At 45.6% G+C, this 22273-nt stretch overlaps 1 protein-coding gene across 2 annotated transcripts; it reads left to right on the top strand.

Moving 5' to 3' along the window:
• Nucleotides 1-1593: 1593 nt before the first annotated feature.
• On the top strand, nucleotides 1594-19296 carry PRKRA (protein activator of interferon induced protein kinase EIF2AK2). Of its 2 annotated transcripts, none has more exons than XM_029071895.1 (8): nucleotides 1594-1764; nucleotides 4496-4665; nucleotides 6496-6577; nucleotides 9307-9385; nucleotides 11960-12077; nucleotides 12221-12315; nucleotides 14616-14673; nucleotides 17813-19296. In XM_029071895.1, the coding sequence occupies exons 1-8, from the start codon at nucleotides 1703-1705 to the stop codon at nucleotides 17968-17970; spliced, it is 822 nt and encodes a 273-aa protein (XP_028927728.1). In that variant the 5' UTR covers nucleotides 1594-1702; the 3' UTR covers nucleotides 17971-19296. The 2 variants fall into 2 exon arrangements, with proteins under 2 accessions (XP_028927728.1, XP_028927727.1); XM_029071894.2 differs by having other exon boundaries at nucleotides 1595-1764; nucleotides 14616-14790.
• The last annotated feature ends 2977 nt before the right edge of the window (nucleotides 19297-22273 follow it).

Genomic DNA, 22273 nt, shown 5'->3' with positions numbered 1-22273 from the left:
AGGGCACGGGCCTGGGAGTCAGAAGGACCTGAGTTCTAATTCTGCCTCTGCCACTTGTCTGCTCTATGACCTTGGGCAAATCACTTCACTTCCCTGACCCTCACTTACCTCCTACGTAAAATGGGGATTAAGACTGTGAGCCCACGTGGGACAGGGACTGCATCCAACCTGATTGGCTGTTACTCCTTCATTTATTCAATAGCAATTATTGAGTGCTTACTGTGTGCAGAGCATTGTACTAAGCGCTTGGGAGAGTACAATACAGTAATAAACACATTCCCTGCCCACAACAGGCTTAAAGTCTAGAATGGGGGAGGCGGACTTTAATACAAATAAAAGTATTTGTACGGTACCTATCCCAGTGCATAATACAGTGCTCGACATTGCTCTCCCCCACTTCAAAGCCTTATTGAAGGCACAGCTCCTCCAGGAAGCCTTCCCTGACTGGGCCTTCCTCTCCTTTTCTGCCACTCCCTTCTGGGCCAGTCAAACTTGCTCCTTCATTCATCTTCTCTCCCTTCCCCACGGCACCTTTGTAGCTGTGTGACTGTGGGCCAGCCACTTCACTTCTCTGTGCCTCAGTGACCTCATCTGTAAAATGGGGATGAAGACTGTGAGCCTCACGTGGGACAACCTGATGACCCTGTATCTCCCCCAGCGCTTAGAACAGTGCTCTGCACATAGTAGGCGCTTAACAAATACCGTTATTATTATTATTTTGTGCAAAATAGGGATTTGAGGCTGTGGGACAGGGACTGGGGCCAACACAATTTGCTTGAATCCACCCCCCCCCCCCAGCGCTTAGTCCAGTGCCTGGCACATAGTAAGTGCTTAACAGCTACCATCCTAATGACTGAGCAGTGAGCGCTCAATAATTAGGACGAATAATAATAGAGCAGCAGCGTGGCTCAGTGGAAAGAGCCCGGGCTTGAGAGTCAGAGGTCACTGGTTCGAATCCCAGCTCTGCCACTTGTCTGCTGGGCGACCTGGGGCAAGTCACTTCACTTCTCTGGGCCTCAGTGACCTCATCTGTCAAATGGGGATGAAGACTGGGAGCCTCACGTGGGACCACCTGATGACCCTGGATCTCCCCAGCGCTTAGAACAGCGCTCTGCCCAGAGTCAGCGCTTAACAAACACCAACATTTAATAATAATAATAATAATAATTTATTATTAAGCCCTTCAGCGAGGGCGTGGGAAAGGGAGGGGGTGGCCGCCTCCGGGCGGGGCGCGCGTGCGCGAGGAGGGAGGGGGCGCGTGCGAGGCTCGGGGGGCGCGTGCGCGGCGGGCGCTCGTGTTGGAGGAGGGGGCCGCGTGCACGAGGCGGGGGGGGCGCGCATGCGCGGCGGGGGCTCGTGTTGGAGGAGGGGGCCGCGTGCACGAGGCGGGGGGGGGGGGCGCATGCGCGGCGGGGGCTCGTGTTGGAGGAGGGGGCCGCGTGCACGAGGGGGGGGCGCGAGCGAGGCCCGGGGGGCGCGTGCTCGTGTTGGAGGAAGGGGGGTGGGCCCCGCCTGCGCAGGTACCCGGATGACGGCTGGGCACGAGCCCTACGTCATCGCCTCCCGGAACCATTAGCGGGGGGCGGGAGGGGGGCTGGGGGAGACGGAGGGTCGCCGCCGGAAGGGCTGAGGCGGCGGCGGTGGTTCCAGGCAGGGCGGAGCTCCGTCCCCGCCATCCCGCCGGGTCCCGTCCAGTCCGGCCATGTCCCGGGACGGCCTTCCCGCGGCGGGCCCGCGGGGCGCCAAGAGGGGCGACACCCTCAGGTGAGTCCGCGGCCACCGTGGGGGGGGGGGTGGGGACGACGACGACGGACGGAGGACGGGGGCCGCGCCGGTGCATTGTGGGAAATGGCCGCCGGCCCCGCCCTCGGAGCCCCGGGGCCGCCCTCCATCTTCCCTCGCCCTTCGTCCTTCTCCCTTCTCCTCGGAGAAGGACCCCGCCGCGCGTCGAGGGGGACGGGCCCGGCCGCCGCCCGGAGCGACGAGCCGAGCTTGGTGTCCTCCCCGCGGCGGTCGGCCGAGGGTCGGAGCGGCGCCCCCCTTCCCGGCCCGCGCATGCGCGCAGCCGGCATTTTGGGACGACCGTTATGTCGGCGGAGAAAGAGAACAGAGAGAGGCCATGGCGCCCTCCCGTCCTTCATGGTCAACCGGGACGCCGGCCACCCGTCGAAGAGCGGGACACCCCCTCCCCCCCCCCCCCCCATCTTCTTCGGAAATGAAAAGAAAAAAAATCCGTTCATGGATCCCGTCGGGTCCGTCGAGCGCTGGCTGGGTGCGGAGCACCGCGCCGAGCGCTCGGGCGGGACAATGGGGCCGCAGAGGGAGGCCATCAGGCCCTGCCCGACCACGGGCGCGCCATCGAAAAGGGGGACACCGACAAAATAAAGCAAGAGGCAGACAAAATAAAACAAGTAGACAAAATAAAGCAAGTAGGCAGGCAAAATAAAACAAGGAGATAAAATAAAACGCGTAGGCAGACAAAATAAAACGAGTAGGCAAACAAAACGAGTAGGCTGACAAAATAAAACGAGTAGGCAGACAAAATAAAACGAGTAGGCAAACAAAACGAGTAGGCGGACAAAATAAAACAGACAAAACAAGTAGATAAAATATAACAAGTAGGCAGACAAAATAAAACGAGTAGGCAGACCAAATAAAGCAAGTAGGCAGACAATAAAGCAGGTAGGCAGACAAAATAAAGCAAGTAGGCATCGATACCATCAGGATAGATAAACGGAATCATAGATATATATGCACATCATTAATACAATAAATAGAGTAATAAATACGTACAAATAGCAAGTGCTGTGGGAGAGCAATGGAAGTATAGGTATATACACATCATTAGTAAAATAGAGTAATAAATATGTGCAAATATGCATAAGGGCTGTGGGAAATAGATCAGTAGAAACATAGGTATGCCCCTCATAATTATAATAGTGTAATAAATACGGACAGATAGACATAAGGGCTGTGGGAAATAGATCAATAGAAGTCTAGGTATACCCCTCATAATTAGAGTAATAAATACGGACAGATAGACATAAGGGCTGGGGGAAATAGATCAAGAGAAGTATAGGTAAACATCTCATAATTAAAATAGAGTAATACGGACAAATAGACATAAGGGCTGTGGGAAATAGATCAAGAGAAGCATAGGTATACCCCTCATAATTAGAGTAATAAATACGGACCGATAGACATAAATGTTGTGGGAGATAGATCAATAGAAGTATAGGTATACACATCATAATTAGAGTAATATGTACAGACATAAGTGCTGTGGGAAATAGAAGCATAGGCATACACATCATTAGTCAAATAGAGTAATAAATTTTGGCAAATAGATATAAGTGCTGTGGGAGACAGATCAATAGACCTATAGGTATGTAGATGTTAGTAAAATAGAGTAATAAATATGGACAAATAGACATAAGTGCTGTGGGAAATAGATAAGTGTAGGTACACACATTAGTAAAATAGAGAAATAAATATGGATAAATATTCATAAGTGCTGTGGGAAGTAGATAAATAGAAGTATAGGTGTATACATCATTAATAAAATAGAGTAATACGGACAAGTATACATAAGGGCTATGGGGCAGGGAAGGGGTAGAGCAAAGGGAAGGAGTAGGGGTGATCTATGATCCATTTTAAAACAGCTTTATGTCTCTTCCCACTCCAGTTCACACTTCACTCTGCTGCCAAGTTCATTTAAAAAAAAAAAAATTCAGTCCATATTTCCTCACTCAAAACCCTCCAGTGACTGCCCAGCCACCTCTGCATCAAACAGAAACTCCTTACCCTCAGCTTTGAAGTATTCAGTTCCCTTGCCCTTTTCCCACCTTGCCTCTGTGCTTCCGTACTACAACCCAACCCGTACGCTTTGCCCCCCCATCACCAGCCTATTTATTATAACTCCATCTTGTCTATCTTACCGCCAATTCCTCTCCCACATCCTCCCTCAATCCTATAACTCCCTCCCGCTTCACATGCAGCAGACCACCACTCTCCCCACCTTCAAAGTCAGATTAAAATCACATCTTCTCCAAGAAGCCTTCCCCAACTAAGTGCTTGTTTCCCTATCTACCTCTTCCTTCAGTGTTCCCTTTGCACTTTGGTTTGTACCCTTTAAGCATTTGATATTCACCCCATCTACAGACCCACAGCATTAGGTACAAATTTGTAATTTATTTTAATGTCTGTCTCCCCCTCAAGACTGTAAACTCCCTGTGGCTCTGTTGTTTTTGTACTCTCCCAAGTGCTTAATACAGTAAATATTGTTGATTGATTGACCAAACTTGGCAGCTGTCATACTGTTTCATGTTGATTCTTTTGACACTAGTGGGGATATTGATGATACACTAACCATATTAATTTGACTTATATGGATTGAGTCAAATTCATTTAGTCAATGAACATTTAAAAAAATATATTTTCTGGGATTTTGACCCCCTTCTAGCATGTTTATCAGATTCTTTGCTTTCTTTTTCAGCCTCGTGGAAATGATTACAAACAAGCAAGGGAAAACACCAATTCAGCTACTACATGAGTATGGTGTGAAGACTGGTTTTGTTCCAGTTTTTGAATGTGAAAAAGCTGAGGGACAAATACACCAGCCAAATTTCACCTTTAAAGTAACCATCGGTAAACTCACCTGCACAGGTCTGTATGCTCTGCTAAGAGATCAGCTTTTTAAAATAGGTATAATGGTATCAAATTCAGGATTTGTCCCTCCTCTCCCTCCTCTGATGCCCTCACCCAAGTGAGGGTTGACATTTGTAGGACACAGATATCCAAGTCAGATAATTTCCTGGCAGGCCCCTCCCACATCACTTCCCACTCTTTAAGATGCATCTCGTGGCTTTCTTGGGCATCTCTAAGAGCAGGGAGGAACATGTCTATCCCCAGTAGCCCAGCAGGAATTTCCAGCAACTACAGGATATCGTTTGAGTCCCGAAGCTCTCCGAGCTAGGTGTACTTGTTATATGGAGGACGGCAGCTACAGGTCACCTACCACATTCAGCAGTTGCTGGGATTCCCAAGAAATTCAGTGCCTTGATGATAATGACAATAATAATAATAAATTGTATGTGAAGCACAGATAAGCAGATGAGACATAGGCTTACATGGGCCTCCCAATGTAAGAGGGAGCGAGAACAGATATTTCATCCTCAGAGAAGTTAAATGACTGGTCCAGGGCCACACAGCTAGCAAGCGGCAAAGCGGATTAGCCTCCGGGTTTCCTGACTTTCAGGCCCGTGCTCTTTCCATTAGGCCACACTGCTTTTCTGGTGGTATTTCATAACCACTTACTATATATCGAGCACTGGGGTAGATTCATGATCATCAGATTGACACAGTTCCTCCCTTACGAACATTGACAGAGTGAGAGAAGGCGGGAGGGCAGGAATGTTATCCCCATTTTACTGAGGAGACAAGCAGAGAGAGGTAAGTGACTTACTTGAGGTCACCCAGCAGGCGGAGCTGGGACTACAACCCGGGTCTGAGCTCTTTCCTCTAGTCCCGGCTACCTTGTGCCAAACCTTTTGAAAAACCTGAACTTTTCGAGGCCACAGTATAGCTGACCATTTGCAGGCCCTACCTGGCCAGGTGAATTACAGCACTATAGATCCAGTTCTGATTCCGGTCAAGAAAGGCAAAGGAGCCAGAAGTGATGGAAACTTTGACAAGTCTGGCTTTTGAATTTCAAGTATATGAAAAGAACTGTTAAAGTTTCCTTAGTCTGTGTGATCTTGTATTCTTACAGGGCATAATCAAAATTCAAGGCAAAGTATCTCTTTATTCTTATATGTGGCTTAGCCTCAGAGGAGGAAAGAAATAATTAAATGTGTGGACCTCAGTCTGCTCTTTGAAATTAAAACACGGAAACAGGCTTTGTTGTTTAACCAGCCCTTCCCACCACCATTTTCCAGCTCACATCAGGGTACAGAAAGCAGCATTGTGTTGAGGGGACGAACCAGCTTATGCCCCATTTTAAGTCAGTACTGGGAACATTTATCAATCAGTCAGTTGTATTAGTTGAGCATGTTGTACGTGCAGAGCATTAACTAAGCACTTGGGAGAGAACAATACAATAGAATTAGCAGACACATTCCCTGCCCATAATGAGTTTATAGTCCAAGGGTGGGGAGACAGTCATTAATATGTATAAATAAATAATTTCTATGACAGTCCCAAAAAGAAATGCTTTCATTGAATCCGAAAAACCTCAAGGAATCAGAAAAGAAACTAGAGCAAGGAAATCTCACTACAAAAAAGGATGAGTGGAAAGGGAAAGAGAATGGGGATAGGGGAGGAGAATAAAGGCATTAGGTACGGAATCTACACAAAGAATGGACACTTTTGCTAGTGTATCTTTTTTATCACTGTGTTCACTCTTTCCTTGTTATATTAATGGGTCGTCTTCTGTCACCTCATGTTCATGTGCTCTTGGATTATTAATGTTTTTTTTTTCCAATTTCCTTAATGCAGGTGAAGGTCCCAAAAAGAAGGTGGCGAAACATAAAGCTGCAGAAGCTGCCATAAACCAACTGAAAGCAAATTCTGGCATTAGGTGAGCTGCATTCTTTTGTGTTCTTCAAGTCAGGTAGGGTAATAGGTCCACAGGCAATAAAATGAAAATCGTTAATGATTGAATCAAACTCCATCATTATATTGGATGAAAAGCCTTTCACATATTTTTGTAGCTAGATTTACGACGACGACTAAATTTTAAATGATTCCTGAGGAACGGTTGCTCCAGCACTTGGGACTTCACTGGCTCAGTTTCACCTCTACTATCAAAGCAGTACATGACCTTGGAGTGTCTCTTTGTTTTTTGGTTGTTGTTTTTTTTGAAGTACAGAGAGGTAAAGTGACTTGTCCAAGATCATAAAGCAGCCAAGTGCTGGAGGAGCGATGAGAACCCAGGTCCTCTGACTGCCAGGCCCCTGCTCTCCCCTAGGTCAAACTGCTTCTTAATTGCATATCTCAATAACACTGAACTACACCAATCATAAATTCTTTTTTTTTCTTCCCCTGATGGTATTTAAGTGCTTCCTATGCACCAAGTACTGTACTAAGTTCTGGGGTAGATACGAGGTAATCAGGTTGGACATGATCCCTGTCCCACATGGGGCTCCTAGTCTAAGTAAGAGGGAGAACAGGTTTTGAATCACATTTTACAGATGAGGAAACCAAGGCCCAGACAAGTGAAGTGACTTGCCCCAAGGTCACACAGCCGGCAAAGGCAGAGCCAGGGTAAGACCCCAGGTCCTTTGACACTAGGCCACACTGCTTCTCCAACTCTTTGGTCAAAAGAAATGGTCAGCGCTAGCTAGCCAAAGGCTCAGGGGAAAGGAGAACAGGGGCAGATTCAAAGAGGCAAATTTAGGATATGGAATAATCTCCCTGGCAGGTGTCGGCGGGTTTTCTTTGTCCTCTCTCAGGTTGGATCCAGGAGCCAAGGGTCAAGGTGACCTGGACAAACTTGCCAAATCCTTCCCTCCCCTCCCCCCTTCCCCGTTTCCCTCTTTAAAACAGACTGAAATCTCATCTGCTCTGAATGGAAGGAGGGTGGGTGACTGAGGATGGAAGTAGTCGCAAGCCAATTCGGGGCCTCAATCAGCTCTAGTGTTTGGGGTTTCTGGCCCCACATGCCGGAACTCAGTTTGAGGGGCCAGATGCAAACCACAGCTGTAGCTTCCCCTTCTCTGAAACACTCAAACTGGGGCCCGAAGGGGTTAGGGGTGATGGGAAATACAGGGTCCCAGAGGGGAGACGAGCTCTCAAATGCAATACCTAGCTGGGTTCCAGAAATAGACCCTGTCACAGGATCCCTGTGAGGCGGAGAAAGGGGAGAGGGTGGATCTTGGCAGAAGGGAGATGAGCTGGAATGAACTGACTCCGTCCAGTTTTCCTCTGTGAGTCTAATAAGGCAGTTCCCTCTAGACCATAAGCTCATTGTGGGCAGGTAATGTGTTATGATATTGGACTCTCCCAAGTGTGCAGTTCAGTGCTTTGCACACAGCAAGCACTCAATAAAATTGAATAAATGAATGATTTATCTGCCGGGCATCTTCTAAGGAAGGGTAATCAGTGTATCAATAGTATGGATTGAGCGCTGAGTGTGTGTTTGAGCACTGTAGTAGGTGTTTGAGAGATAGTACAGTAGAGTCGACAGACACCTTCCCTGCCCACAAAGAGCTTACAATGTAGAGGGGGAGATAGGCATTAAAATATTACAGAGGGGGGAAATGGGAGAGTTTAGGGATATAAACATAAGTGCTGGGGTTACATTGAGAGGGCCCTGGATCAGATCTGATTGGGATCAGGTTACTCCCAGACCTGAGTCAACAGAAGCCTTTGATCTGGGGCTAATCTAGGCTACTGATAGGTACCAGGTGAACATGATGAGAACCACATCTGTTAGCTGAATGCCATGGCAAGTCAGTAGAAAGTCAATATAAACTGCTGTATTTCAGGATATATTTTAGTGTTAAATATTTATTTCCCCATGAATCAAATGGAGCCAGAATCCCCTTAATCAGACAAAGAAAAGGAAGCGTTTACAGACGATCACCTTGGCCATGAAAAAGGTAGAACAATACACCCGTGGAAAACTATTGGTAGAATAGAGAAATCTGTATTTCTTACTTTGGTGGGGTAGTCATCTGGCATGTCAGCTTCTGATTTGGCTCCACAGATCTTTGGTGGGGTTAAGCCTAAGTAGGCAGGGAATGTGTGTACCAACTCTGTTATACTGTACAACCCTAAGCACTTAGTACAGTGCTCTGCACACCTTAAGTGCTCAATAAAAACCACTGATTGACATTTTTCTAATGAGAGCATTTTTTTTGTTTTGCTTTTTGTCACTGCTGTCTCAAAACAAAAATTTGCAAATTGAAAAATACTTTTCTAAATATAATTTTTACAACTCTTTTCCAATTGAAGATATCAATTCTAATCTCATTCAGAAAAAATACAGTGTCTCTTTCACTTCTTGATTCATTTACGGTATTTTAATAGGTTAGAAATAATTGAAGTCTTTGGTCCATGAAGGTGTTTGACAGATGAAGATATCATAAGCCATAGGTACTAAAGTGATGTTAAAAAATGAGGACTATGTTTAAAGTCTCATCAAAACACAGTAGAAATTGTTTTTTCACTAACAAAAATAAAATCGTGTGAGAACTTGTTTTTTCTGATAGTTGCTTGAAGACATCTGGAGTGGAGACTCTTGAAAGTATGTGTATCTATCGTCTTGAAATTATTTCCTGGTTTATAATATGTGTAAATTGCTAGTCTTTCAGTGTCTGGCCCTTCAGTTCCTGATTCTTGCAAGCAACCACAGAAACCGAAAAGTCCTATAAATTCTTTGCAGGTAAGAATGACATAATGTAGTTTAATTTTACACCGTTGTTCTTCCCAGGAAACCTGGTCACCATAAATGGGGTGGAGGTAGGCCAGAAAAAAGGTATGGGGGCAAGAGGAGACATAAGAGAGGGGAAAAAGTAAGGGAAAAGGGGAGACAGGAAAGAGGAGAGAGGAAGAAGAGGCCTGACAAAATGGAAGAAGGGGAAAAGGAGGGAGGGGTACCGGGGCGAGGGGAAGCATTCATTTGCCTTTTTAATTGTGGTATTTTTTTATCATGGTATTCTAATGCTTACTATGTGCCAAGCACTGGACTAAGCCCCGGGGTAGATACAGGATAACCAGGCCGGACAGTCCCTGTCCCTCAGAGATCACAGTCTAAGAAGAAGGGAGAACAGGTATTGAGTCTCCATTATGCTGCTAAGGAAACCAAGGCACCTAGCGGTACAGAGAAGTGAATGACTTGCCCAAGGTCACACAGTTGGCAAGTGGCAGAGCAGGGATTGGAACCCAGGTCCTTTGACTCCCAGCTCGTGTTCTTTCCACTAGGCCGGGCTGCTTCCTTGCTTCCTTTGATGCTGCCTGTTCCGCTGCTGCTTTTGCCCCTGAAGTTCCAGTAGAACATTTCTGTCCTCCAGAGATCAGCATTACTGCTCCTGTCCAGGTTGCGGGGAGGGCAACACCCCTCACGTGTCCTGGCTTGGTCCCCACTGGTCTTGTTGGCTCCGGTCACCCAGAAGGCTCTGGGCCCATGGCCATCGTCCCCTCTCTGCCTCCCCTCTCCCCACCAAAGTGGTCATACTTTTTTTTTTTTTTTAACTTTTATGGTATTTGTTAAGCGCTTCCTATGTGAAACCCTGTTCTAAGCGCTGGGATGAATTAGGTCGGACACAGTCCCTGTCCCACAGGGGCTGGTAGTCCTAAGTAGGAAGGAGAACAGGTAGTAAATTCCCATTTTACAGCTGAGGAAACTGAAGCACAGAGAATGATAATAATAATTATGGTATTTGTTAAGCGATTACTGTGGTGTGCCAAGCACTGTTTTACACGCTGGGGTAGATAGAAGGTAATCAGGTTGTCCCACATGGGGCTCACAGTTTTAATCCCCGTTTTCCAGATGAGGTAACTGAGACACAGGGACGTTGTGACTTGCCCAAGGTCACAGAGCAGGTAGGTGGCAGAGCTAGGAGTAGAACCCATGTCCTCTGACTCCCAAGCTTGTGCTTTTTCCACTAAGCCATGCCACTTTTCATAAGAGAAGTGGAAGTGAAGTGACTTGCCCAAGGTCACACGGCAAGCTGTTGGCAGAGCTGGGACTAGAATCCAGGTGCTCTGACTTCCAGGCCCGTGCTCTTTCCACTAGGCCACACTGCTTCTTTGCCTCCGTAACTGAACCCCTACCTCGGCTAATCATTCATGTTGGGAGCACAGTTAGAGCCCCAAGAGCCTAAACTGCATCCAAACCTCAGCCTCGCCCCTCCTAAATTTGGACATCCGATCCCCTTACCCACCCTTTCTCTAAAGCTGTCTTCCTAGTTTTCTGTTTCTCTTACCATGCAGCAAAGAAAATACAAACATCGGTCCACAGCAAACACACTCAGGGATTCCCACAGAAGTATAACTGGAGAGGGAATAGAAAGGAGGGTCAGAGTATATTACATTTCTTTGAGGTTCAACACCTAATTTCCATTAGGTATCCTCACCTTTTTTAGACCCTGAAGACCTATACTTATTTTCATGGCTGAACAAATTAAGGTCAGATATTTCAATAGCAAAAATGCTCACTCTTAATAAAACACTGGATATTTGTTCTTGGGGCTTGAGCTTTGGTTTTGAAGCTCTGGGAGATTTATAGAGTCTCACCCTTTTTCTTTAATGTCACAGCTATAGGAAAGTTTTAATTTTGGTTGAACCTTATGAAACCTTCTTTGAGGATCTGGTTTTACTGCAATTCTCTTAAAAGCTAAGTGGATTCCATGTACAAACCGGTATGTGGCTAAGTCTTATACGGCCGTACACAACTTAAGGCTAATACAATGCTCTACCCTTAGATGGCCTTCATTTAGTGTTGCTGCTGCTAGCATTGCTCATTTAGAGTCTTCAAGCTCATCGCATATCTATCTTATTAAACATGATCTATTTGGAGATCTCTGCATACACTCAGGCTTTTCAAGGGCAAAGTTGCTTCCCTGTGAGCCACATCAGATCTTATAAAGACCAAGGTACTTGCTTTTACATGTGAAACAAGATCTTTCAGTTTTTCTGATTCTAAACATCGTGAATATTTTCCTTCTGTTTCACGATAGAAATGAGGAAGATGGGCAAAATTAGCACATTTGAACTCAAATACATTAGAATGCCAGTTGTGAAATACGTTATCCAAACTCCTGGTTGGTCAGACCAAGTCTTTCTTGAGGTAAAAAGAAAAGAAAAAAATCAGTAAGCTCACCTAAGATCGCCAAATTTGATTTTGTTCCGTTATCCAAACTTCTGAGCTATCCCATCCCCAGACAGTTTGGATAATCCATTTTCTGCTGTTTTGCAGAGCTAAAACTATTGATGAAGTTTCACCTCTGTATCATAGGAACTGGCAATGCGGTGTGGCTGGAGTCTTCCTGAATACACACTTTCCAAAGAGTCAGGACCTGCTCACAAGAAAGAGTTTATCATGAACTGCAAGCTGGAAACATATGTTGAGACCGGTATGTGCTTCTTTTGATCCTCACATCAGTATGTTCAGGATACTGTGTGGCGTCTAGTGTCCAGGTTTATGTCTAGATAATTATTAACCCATTTAAGAAAAGTCCACCCAGCAGTAGTAAATATTTTTGTTCATTTGATACAGGAACAGGTGCATCAAAAAAGCAAGCTAAGGAAAGTGCTGCTGAGAAACTTCTTGCTAAATTACATACAGTCACCGCCGGTCAAAAGAAGTCCCTGGTAAGTTGTGAGTAGACGGAGTGATGTTAACAGGGCCAAAAATGGACAATGGGAAACTTTCTCTGTTTTTTCGTGTGTTTTTTTAAGGTTGTAACTTTTATTCCTAAATGATTTCTATAGAACCACAGTGTGTGGAAATCTGGCTCTGTGAGTATGGAGTGGTAGGCATTTCTGTATAGTAAATAGCCTGTGAAGAAGAAAGGTAGAGCGCGAAAAGGTGCAGGGTAAATGATCTCCTGGTGGTAGGAAGAAAGTAAAAGAACGGCTGTGTCCCGATTTGCTTGTATCCATCCCAGCGCTTAGTACAGTGCTTGACACATAGTAAGCGCTTAAATGCCATCGTTATTATTATTATTGTGATTAGTAACATTTTTTTAAAGAAAGAAGTCTTTGGTTTAAGGTAGACTACTTTTGTTTGTGTGTGTGTGTTTATGTAGTACAATGAAGAATTTCTGTGTACGAGAATAAGAGAAGCAAGTTAGGCATGAGTGAATAATGTGGAACAAGGTTGCTCAGCTACCACAAGCCTCACCATCCAATGCAGGTTCTTCTTGGCTTTTCTTTGTAAATAGGTTGAATTCCCTGCCATCCTCAAATTGTGATCCAACGGTGACTAGTCCATGTGTCCATAGTATACATTTCCTGTATACGGGCATGAAGAAAGAGGGTAGGAGTGAACATCCCTATGTAAAATTTTTGAATGTGTTAGCGGAGAAATTAATTCCTTGTAGTTACCAACATTTATCTGGATTTGAAGTGCTGATCTCATCACCATCGCTTTCATCCCCTGTTCTGACATACAACACCCATTTTGCGTTTTACTGTGCAGTATGTACCAATGCTTTCCAGACTTCAACCGGCAAGACCAGCTACTGCACCCGAAGGGTCGGGGGGGGCGGCGGAGAGGCAAGACATTTCTAACCGCACTGGTGATGGCGGCGAGACCCTCGCTCAGCCTACTGTCCGACGTGGATGAAAGGAACAGCAGTCAGTCGTATTTACTGAGCATTTACTGTGTGCAGAGCACTTCAGTAAGCACGTGGGAGAGTACACTAGAACAATAAGCAGGCACATTCTCAGGCCACAGCGAGCCAGAGGTTCCTGTGGCGGGTCAGGGGCCGGCTCCTGCCAGCTGGAAGTGGTGAGAGTGGCAGGAACGGGCACTAGCTTTCCCTCGCCCCACCCTGGAACAGCACGGGTGCCCTCCACACGGACCCTCCCCAGAGTCCTGCCGGCTCACTGCAGGAGCCGACTGTGCTGCGGATGGCACGCGGGTATCGTCGTCTCGGTTCGGGGCTCATCCCACATTGGGGCCAAGTCTGTTTCCTGGTTCATATACCCCTGGGGGGAAGCCCATTCCCCGTGCTGCTTTGGAGCCAAAAAACGAGGGAGAAAGCCTCTGTTCCTAAATTATTCAAGTCAGAACGGAGGCTGCTAGCACTCATTTAGATCCTGGTGTCCTGTTCCAGAATGCCTAGCTTTACTTACACCCCAAGCAATGCCTTACTAATTCAGACTAACCTAATATGCATTCTCTAGCAGGAGCATCAAAGCATGCTGGAAGTAAGAGTGTGATGGTTGGCTGATCCCTGTGTCTTCCATCCACATGCTTAGGGATAGATGCCTTCTAATATCCCCAACTTTTACCTGTAATAGCCCACCCTCTTATGGCTAAACCCTTCAATTCACTCGAATTTATTGAGCGCTTACTGCGTGCAGAGCACTGTACTAAGCATTTGGAAAGTACAATTCGGCAACAGGTACAGTCCCTACTCAACAACAGGCTCACAGTCTAGAAGGGGGAGACAGACAACAAAACAGAACAAATACACAGGTACGAGTAGACAGGCATCACTACCATCAAAATAGATAAATAGAACCGTAGATAAATGCACATCATTTGACATGAGTGGATTTTACTGGAATATAATGAGAGAGAGATCAAGAAATGACACCTCTCTCCATAGAAGTAGTAGTAATAGAGACTAGCCCACTCATACCACCCTGGCAGACGTAAATCATCTTCCAGTCCTGAATATTTACGTAAGCCTGAAATGTGTGCCCTGGAAAAGTCCAAGTGACTAACAGTGCACTTCACAAAAAATCCTTGCACGTTAAGTGGTGCTTAATCTAAATATTCACTGTCCATTTTTTATTATCTCTAAAGAGGATCCAGCTGTCCCTTTTAACTTGCTTTGTAGACTCTACAGCCTAAGGCCTCGAGGAATGGATCCTTAGTAAATCCGTACTGACCCTACCCCCAAACTAATCATAATTCTAATATCCTAAAATCTTTCCAGGTAAAGCCAATAGGAAATAACTTAGGCTGCACATGGGATGCCATGAAGAACTCTTCTGGTAAGAAAGTCACCTTACTGAAGAAAAGCCTTCTCAGCCTTCCTAACACTGATTACATCCAGTTGCTTGGTGAAGTTGCAGAGGAGCAAGGTTTTTCTGTAACATATTTGGATATAGGTAGGCTTTTTTCATGTTCTTATAAATCCAACTGGGAAAAAACGTTTAGCATTTCCATCTTGATTTCATTTCTTCTGATAGTCCCCTCACTAGATTGTAAGTTCCTTAGGGGCAGTCATCGTGTCTACTAACTCTATTTATTCGCTTGAGTGCTTAGGAAAGGGCTCTGCACAAAGTAAGCATTCAATATAAGCCAGGATTGACTGATATAATTTAAACCCTGCAATAGAGAAGCTGTGTGGCCAGGTGGATAAAGCAAAGAGCTGGGAGTCAGAAATTCCTGGGTTCTAATCCCAGCTCTGCCACTTTTCTGCTCAGTGACCTTGGGCAGGTCACTCAACTTCTCTGTGCCTCAGTTAGCTCATCTGTAAAATGGAAATGAAAACTATGAGCCCCATGTGGGTCATGGGCTCTGTCCAAACTGATTAGCTGGTATCTACCCCGGCACTTAATACAGCGCCTGGCACATAGCACTTGACAAATACCATGACAAATAGTTAAAATGTATTATAAAAGGCACTCTCTTTGCCATTCTGTTGTTTCTGCTGGATCCCTTTTTCTTCTCTACGAGAATAGAAATTAAATTATGATACCCAACTGTTTAGGCAACACGTTAAACCAGCCCAAATTGAAGTGTTGCAAATATTCAGGTGTTCAAGTTCCTGCTGGTGGTGTTTCTACCCGTCTTTTGGGGGATATTTCAGGAGGCAACCAGCAGAGGACACAGACAAAAGGCCTGGACAAAAGGCCTGGAATATTGACCCACGATAACACCAAAAACTGGAGAGAGCAGAGGCAGCTGCAGTAGTTGGAGAATTTTAGAAATGCTTTTTCTTCCCAGATCCGATCCACAAGGCAGGAGTAGAATGCCTTTTACTTTGTGGATGAGTAATTGGGACCAATCAAACAAGGGTATTTGAGGGCTTACATGGGGCAGAGCACTGTCTGAACATCTGGGGGAGTACATTAGAGTAAGCAGATACCATCCCTGCCCCCTCAAGGAGCAATTTAGTGGGAGGACAGTGGTAAAGGGGGAGGGAGTTCTGGGTTGGGAGGAGGGGGCCCGTGAGCAAGCAGTCCTAGAACAAGAAAGGTGGGAGCAAATGTAACACCTCCTAACAGCGCCGCCTCCTTTTCCTCTCACAACCTCTTCTTCCTGCTCTAACCTCAAGAACCCAGACCCTCACTCTCCCTGAGAGCAAAGGTGTTGAAATAGGACTTCCGCTGCCCACCAACTTGTCTGGCCTATTCCGCATGCTCCATCCCCCCAGCCAGTTTCTTGTCAGGACTTCCTTTTGGCATTAGGAGAGCAGCTTTTCCTGTGAGTTGGGAAAGAATTTCTGGCTTTCTGAAGCTCCATCAGGTCTTCCGTGCAGAAGCAGTCCTGTTACTGTGATGTTCTCAGGATCTAGATTGGCTTGATTCGGTATTAGATCATAGATTTGACCCAAGCAAAGTGCCGCCGTCGAAAGAACTCAAAACGGGGTAGTTTACGAGGAGAGAAGAAAGTAGATGTACATTTTTCAGAGGTAGATTTAATGATGTGGCTGTGTTAACAGGATTTCTCACAAATTTAGAGAAAGTTGATTAATTCTAGGGCTTCTGAACTGAATTCCACTGTATTATAAAACAGCTGCCTCATAGCCGCAATCTGCGTGATTGGCTGAAGAGGCTGCCGACCATGTAATTATCTCCCTGAGAACCTAGATTTGGGAACTAGCAAGCCTCTTCATCCATTAAATCACTCCCTGTCCAGATATTCCCACTAAACTGAATGTAGATGAAAGGGTAGCATTTAATTATGGTAATTTAAAATAAATTCGTATCCCGCCTGGCACTTCTTCTCTTTACCCAGTTTTCATTTCATCCTTCTCCAATCATTATAACCTCGTAAATCTCTAAAGTGTTCACATAGTTGAGCTGAATGCCTGCTTTCTTCCTACCGCAAGGTTTTATGTATTATTATTATTATTATCATTATTGTTATTGACAATTAAGCATAAACAGTGCCTTGGGCATTATTCAAGGCCCAGGATGAAACCAAATCCTCGCGTAGTTGGCTGATGTGTCTACCAACTCTGTTACATTGTACTCTCCCAAGCGGTTAGTACAGTGCTCTGCACACAGCACTCAGTAAATATGATGGATTAGGTGACTACAACTGTAGGGAGATACTGGGATTGTGGAGGAGAAGCTCCTGGGTCCTGTTCTTTAGTGCCCTTTTAACATTGGTCTTAGCTCCGTATCCACTGGGGAGCTGGTGAAAAGTCCAGTGCCTGCTTTCTGAGACAAAGAAGGCAGCAGACTTTTGGGGGAGGTTGGGGGTTTTTTTTGCGTTTGAGAAGAATTTACTTTGTGCAAAACTGGGTACCAAGCATTTAGGGAAAGACACTAGATTAATAAATCAGTAACAGTGGCTGGCTCACAGAGAACAGTAAATCACTGGTATTTATAGGGTGCTTACTGTGTTGCACTCAACAGAGCACAGTTCCAAGCACTGGGGAGAGGACAATATAACAGAGTCGGTAGACGTATTCTCCGCCCTCGAAGAGTTTACAGTCTTGCAGTCTTAAGTCAATCTAAAAATGGGGAGGGAGCTGATAATAATAATTGTGGTATTTAATTGCTTACTATGTGCCCGGCACCATACTAAGCGCTGGAATGGATACAAGCAAATCAGGCTGGACACAGTCCTTGTCCCACATGGGACTCACCGTCTCAATCCCCACTTTACAGATGGGGTAACTGAGGCACAGAAGAAGTGAAGTGACTTACCCCACGTCACCCAGCAGACAAGTGGCAGAGACACATCTGCTTTTTGGAGAGCCTTGCTCTCCCTCTCAGAACGTGGTGACCCGTCAGTCATCCACTAGGCCGACGAAGGACTGGGAGATGACTGAGTTTCTCTGGGTCTTTAGGAAGACACTAAATGAATCGAAGGTTATATTATTGTTTAAGGTCACCGAGTATTTATTTCCTGATACAATCTGTCACGAACCTGTTTCTGCCTGCCTCATTTCAGAAGAGCTGAGCATTAACGGACAGTACCAGTGCCTTGCTGAACTTTCAAGCAGCCCCATCACAGTCTGTCACGGCACGGGGATTTCCTGTAGCAACGCTCACACAAATGCAGCACACAATGCCCTGCAGTATCTGAAGATCATGGCGGAGACAAAGTGAACTCGGGAAAGTGGCAAAAGTAGCATCATCTCTGAGTGTGAAGTAGAGGTATATATGTGTATATGTATATAGAAAAAACGGCTTCAAAACGTTCACTTGCATATGTTTGAGCTTTTGTGATGTTTCCGATTGTAGAGCATCAGAATTTCTAATTTAATTATGGCCCAAGCATGATTATTGCTATTTATTATGGTTAATGAGTAAGCTGTTGGATGATGATGTCTCGAATTAATAAACTTTGTCTCATGAAGTAAATTGCAGTTAGTATATTGCAATGCATCCGTTAGGTGCTTAGTGTTTGTTGACTAGTGTAAATACCCGGACAGATTAGGTGTGTATTGTATTTTTCCTCCTCCTATCTTCCTATCCCTTTTTCTTTCCTCTCCTGCTGCAGTTTTCTCTCCTCTCCCTCTAGATTTCTCAAGTTCTGTGGTGGTGTATTTGTTCCTCTCTCCATTTTTCCATCTCTGGGCTTATATGTTCCTAAGCTCTATTGGTGCATCTCGTCTCCCCTTCTCCTTCTCTTTCTCCTCCACCTTGGATGTTGCTGTAATGCTTTCTCCCACTTCTCTTTGTCTTCTGACTCCCTGGCAACCCCTGGCTCTGATTTTTCACCTTCTTTCCCGTCCCTCTCTAAGGCTGTCTACCTTTCCTCTTCCATTCCTTTTGCTCTTTTCTCTGTCCTTTCTGTCAAGCACTCCCATGGGCTATTCTGCCCCTACTAGGTAATCTATAAATGATGCTGATAAGGTTTTTAGAGTGTCTCCTCCCCTCCCCCCCAATCTTCCTCCTCACTCTTTCTCCTGTTATTTCTGTCCGTGTTTAAAACTATTGCTCTATTTCACCTTTTCCCCCATCCCTCCCTTTCTCTCCCAACATCTCTATCTCTGGCAATTCCTGCCTTCTTCCCTCTCACTCTCCCTCCTCTCTGACCTCTTCCTGCCCAAAGATGGGGAGGTGGGGGGAAGGGTTAGGGCGGTAATCACCCCTGCCCTGGCATCTAGCTTGCCATCCCACTCCTTGAGAGACAGGGCAGGGGCTGCAGCTGGGCTTGGGACAAGCGGTGGGTGGGCCGAAAGAAGGGGAAATGCAGATTCCTCTCTTCCTCCCTCTCCCCCCGCCCAGGGTATCTGCACGTGGGGACTTGAATTATCCCCGTGCTTGAGCCTTTCCAGCCAATTATACCAGCAGGGAGCCAGCTAGCTGAGAGCACTCTAAGACTGAGACCCACAAATAGCACTTAGGCTTTTTTAAATAAACTCTATATGTATCTCTAAGGTAATGATGGTAATGATGACGATGAAATAAAACTACTGTTGGGAAGTCCATCTTTTTTTACTGGTGCTTAAATTCGTTTTGGCAGAGAGTTGGTAAACTGTAAAAGGTAAAGAGAAGAGGCATTTTAGTTCCAGTTGCTCTTTTGAGAGGTTTTTTTTTTCTCTTTAACTAATGTAGCTGCTACTATGAAAAGCAGAGTAGGACAGAGAGATGTGAAATGTAACTGTTGTATTGTACTTTCCCAAGCGCTTACTACGGTGCTTTGCACACAGTAAGCGCTCAATAAATGCCATTGATTGATTGATTGAAGTGATGCCATTGATTGAAGTGGGGCTGAGGCCACCTGTACCCTTTCCGTGCTTGTCTGTGAACATTGCGATCACGCCTCCGGCAGAGGGCAAAGGGAAACAAGAATACATTCACCTCCGGATTGGACCTCGGACTACTTCCGTACTGGAAACAGGAGCCTGCGTAGCACTGATACCCAAGTAAGCAAAGCTGAGGTAAAGAGAGCAGATCTGAATTGTTTTTACACTGTTTATAAAACAAACCACCCAAGCCATTGCTCACAAAGGAATGACCCCAATCCTGGAGCCATATTCTATTTCAGGAAGTGTATTCCTCCTCTCGGAAAGCAGCTGTCGGGTTTTTACCAAAGAGCAATGGTTAATTACTGTTTCACTGTTAACATGAATGGATATTCTCCAGAGGGTTTGTCCTGAAAGCGAATCAACAACAAAGCTGTTTTTAGAAAGTACCTGGCAGCATTTTGGTTGTCTTCATGACTTTTTCAACTACTTAATAAACTCTCAAAGATGAGGTATTATATAGAGAGCTCCTGAAGGAGTGGCACTCAAGCACAATGTTAAGTCGTCCACCGATAAGACTGCTTTAAGTGTTGCCAAGTTCCCTTCAAACATTATCATGCCCTGTAGAGTGTAAGCAGGAAATGTGTCTACCAACTCTTCTTGTATTGCTCTCTCCCAAGCGCTCAGTACAGTGCTGCGTACACAGTAAGAACTCAGTAACGCTATTGATTGGTTCATTCACTGCTCCTAATACCACTAGGATCTATGGGTCTATTTAAGGGTCACCCTTTTCCCCAGATCGCCCAGGGTGGGTCCGTGCCGAAGGGCATAGCGGACAACGGAGGTTGCTGGAGCTGCTCTGGTTCTTTCTAGAACCCCCGAGAATTCTCTCCTCGTGGGAGAAAGAACAGAGAAAGGAGATGATAAATGGAACTGCTCCTGCTGCCTCCACCAGCGGGTCATCACCAGAGCCACTGGGACATCCCCCTACCCCCTTCAACATCAGAGGCATTGATGACTGGCAAGTTTCCACCTACCTGCTTTAGACGGTGCTGCTTGTCTCTGTGTGAGTACTTGTTTCCGTGAGCCCACATGTCTGTTTTTAATCTCCCTAGCCCCATGGGAAATCAGACTATTTCACTCTATAATAATAATAATAATGTTGGTATTTGTTAAGCGCTTACTATGTGCCGAGCACTGTTCTAAGCGCTGGGGTAGACACAGGGGAATCAGGTTGTCCCACGTGGGGCTCACAGTCTTAATTCCCATTTTACAGATGAGGGAACTGAGGCACCGAGAAGTTAAGTGACTTGCCCAAAGTCACACAGCTGGCAAGTGGCAGAGCCGGGGTTTGAACCCATGACCTCTGACTCCAAAGCCCGTGCTCTTTCCAGTGAGCCACGCTGCTTCTCATAATATGATGATGATAGATCAAATTGACCATGGGAGTCCACTCTTTTTACTGAAGTTTAGATCCTTATTTGCAAAGAGTAAATAATGATCATAAGAAGGCATCAGATATTTTAGTTCCTTCCTGTTGTGTTTCTGAGGGTTTCTGTCGAGCAACTGCTCCCCTGGAAGTCAGATTTAAAATATACATAATCTAGATGAGAAGCAGCATGGCCTAGTGGAAAACCACAGGCCTGGGAGTTTGAAGGACCTGGGCTCTAATCCTGGTTCTAACATTTGTCTGCTGTGTGACCTTGGCCAAGTCATTTAACTTCTCTAGTCTTCGGTTATCTCATCTGTAAAGTGGGGATTAAGATTATAGGCCAGAGACTGTGTCCAACCTGATTATTTTATATCTGCTCCAGCGCTTAGTACAGTGCCTTGTAAGCACTTAAAAAATGCTACTTAAAAAAATAGTGTATTTCTGCTGAGAGTTCAGAAGCATGGAGCAGGTAATAGCTTATACCAGTTCATATAGTAGGTCAGCAATGACTTGAGTACAATTTTCTTGATGCTCAGCCCTTTGGAAGCTGACAGTAAATATTGAGGTATTAACTAAATGGTTCCTATGTACCAAAGCAGTAGGCCAAATGCTGCGGTAAATTTCGATAATCTGATTGGACATGGACACAGGGTGAGTCTCTTAAGACAAACAGTTCAATAATACACCACTCTTCATCTGCCTCATTTATTTCAGTGGTCAAGTTTGTACAAGAATTGTTTGCAGTTGCTATTGTCCATGCTACCCTACCCTTTGGGAGAGTTTGGTACGTGAAGTCACGGCCTTGAACCAGAGATATGAATTTCTGGGGCAGATGTTTAAGGGGTGAAGTTCTGGTAATTTAGTGCTAAGTGTGGGTGCTTCCCAGTGCAGCTGGGGTGTTGTAAATCCATGGGAGAAGGCCCCCTGGAGGAGTTGGAATTTTCAGGGAGTCTTATAGTTGGGGAGACCAGCTTGGGTGGAGAAGGAAGTTCCGTGTTGGGGGAACACCGTGAACTAGGAGTTGGAGATGGGCTAGTGAGAACAAGATACAAGTAGAAGGTGAGGTTGGGAGGAGTGAGGGGTGTCAGCCGGTAGAGTAGTGGGTGAAGAAATCAGATATGGAATCAATCAGTAGTATTTATTGAGCACTTACTGTGTGCAGAGTGTTGCACTAAACCCTATTGGAGATGGGGAGAGCTGGTAGCCTTAAGCTAGTGGTAGGGAGTTTCTGCTGGGTGTTGAGGGTGGTGAGTAGCCATTGGAGGGTACTGGAAGTTACCGCAAG

The sequence above is a fragment of the Ornithorhynchus anatinus genome, chromosome 9 (assembly GCF_004115215.2).
Source record: "Ornithorhynchus anatinus isolate Pmale09 chromosome 9, mOrnAna1.pri.v4, whole genome shotgun sequence".
Taxonomy (NCBI): Eukaryota; Metazoa; Chordata; class Mammalia; order Monotremata; family Ornithorhynchidae; genus Ornithorhynchus; species Ornithorhynchus anatinus.
This window is presented reverse-complemented; position numbering and strand designations above follow the sequence as displayed.

What these genes read in the sequence shown, in the direction of transcription:
- PRKRA (XM_029071894.2), top strand. Translation starts at nt 1,703, where the DNA reads ATGTCCCGGGACGGCCTTCCCGCGGCGGGCCCGCGGGGCGCCAAGAGG. An exon ending in GTCCTATAAATTCTTTGCAG is followed by an intron (nt 9,386 to 11,959) that starts GTAAGAATGACA and finishes TCTGTATCATAG; the next exon opens with GAACTGGCAATGCGGTGTGG. An exon ending in GGAAACATATGTTGAGACCG is followed by an intron (nt 12,078 to 12,220) that starts GTATGTGCTTCT and finishes CATTTGATACAG; the next exon opens with GAACAGGTGCATCAAAAAAG.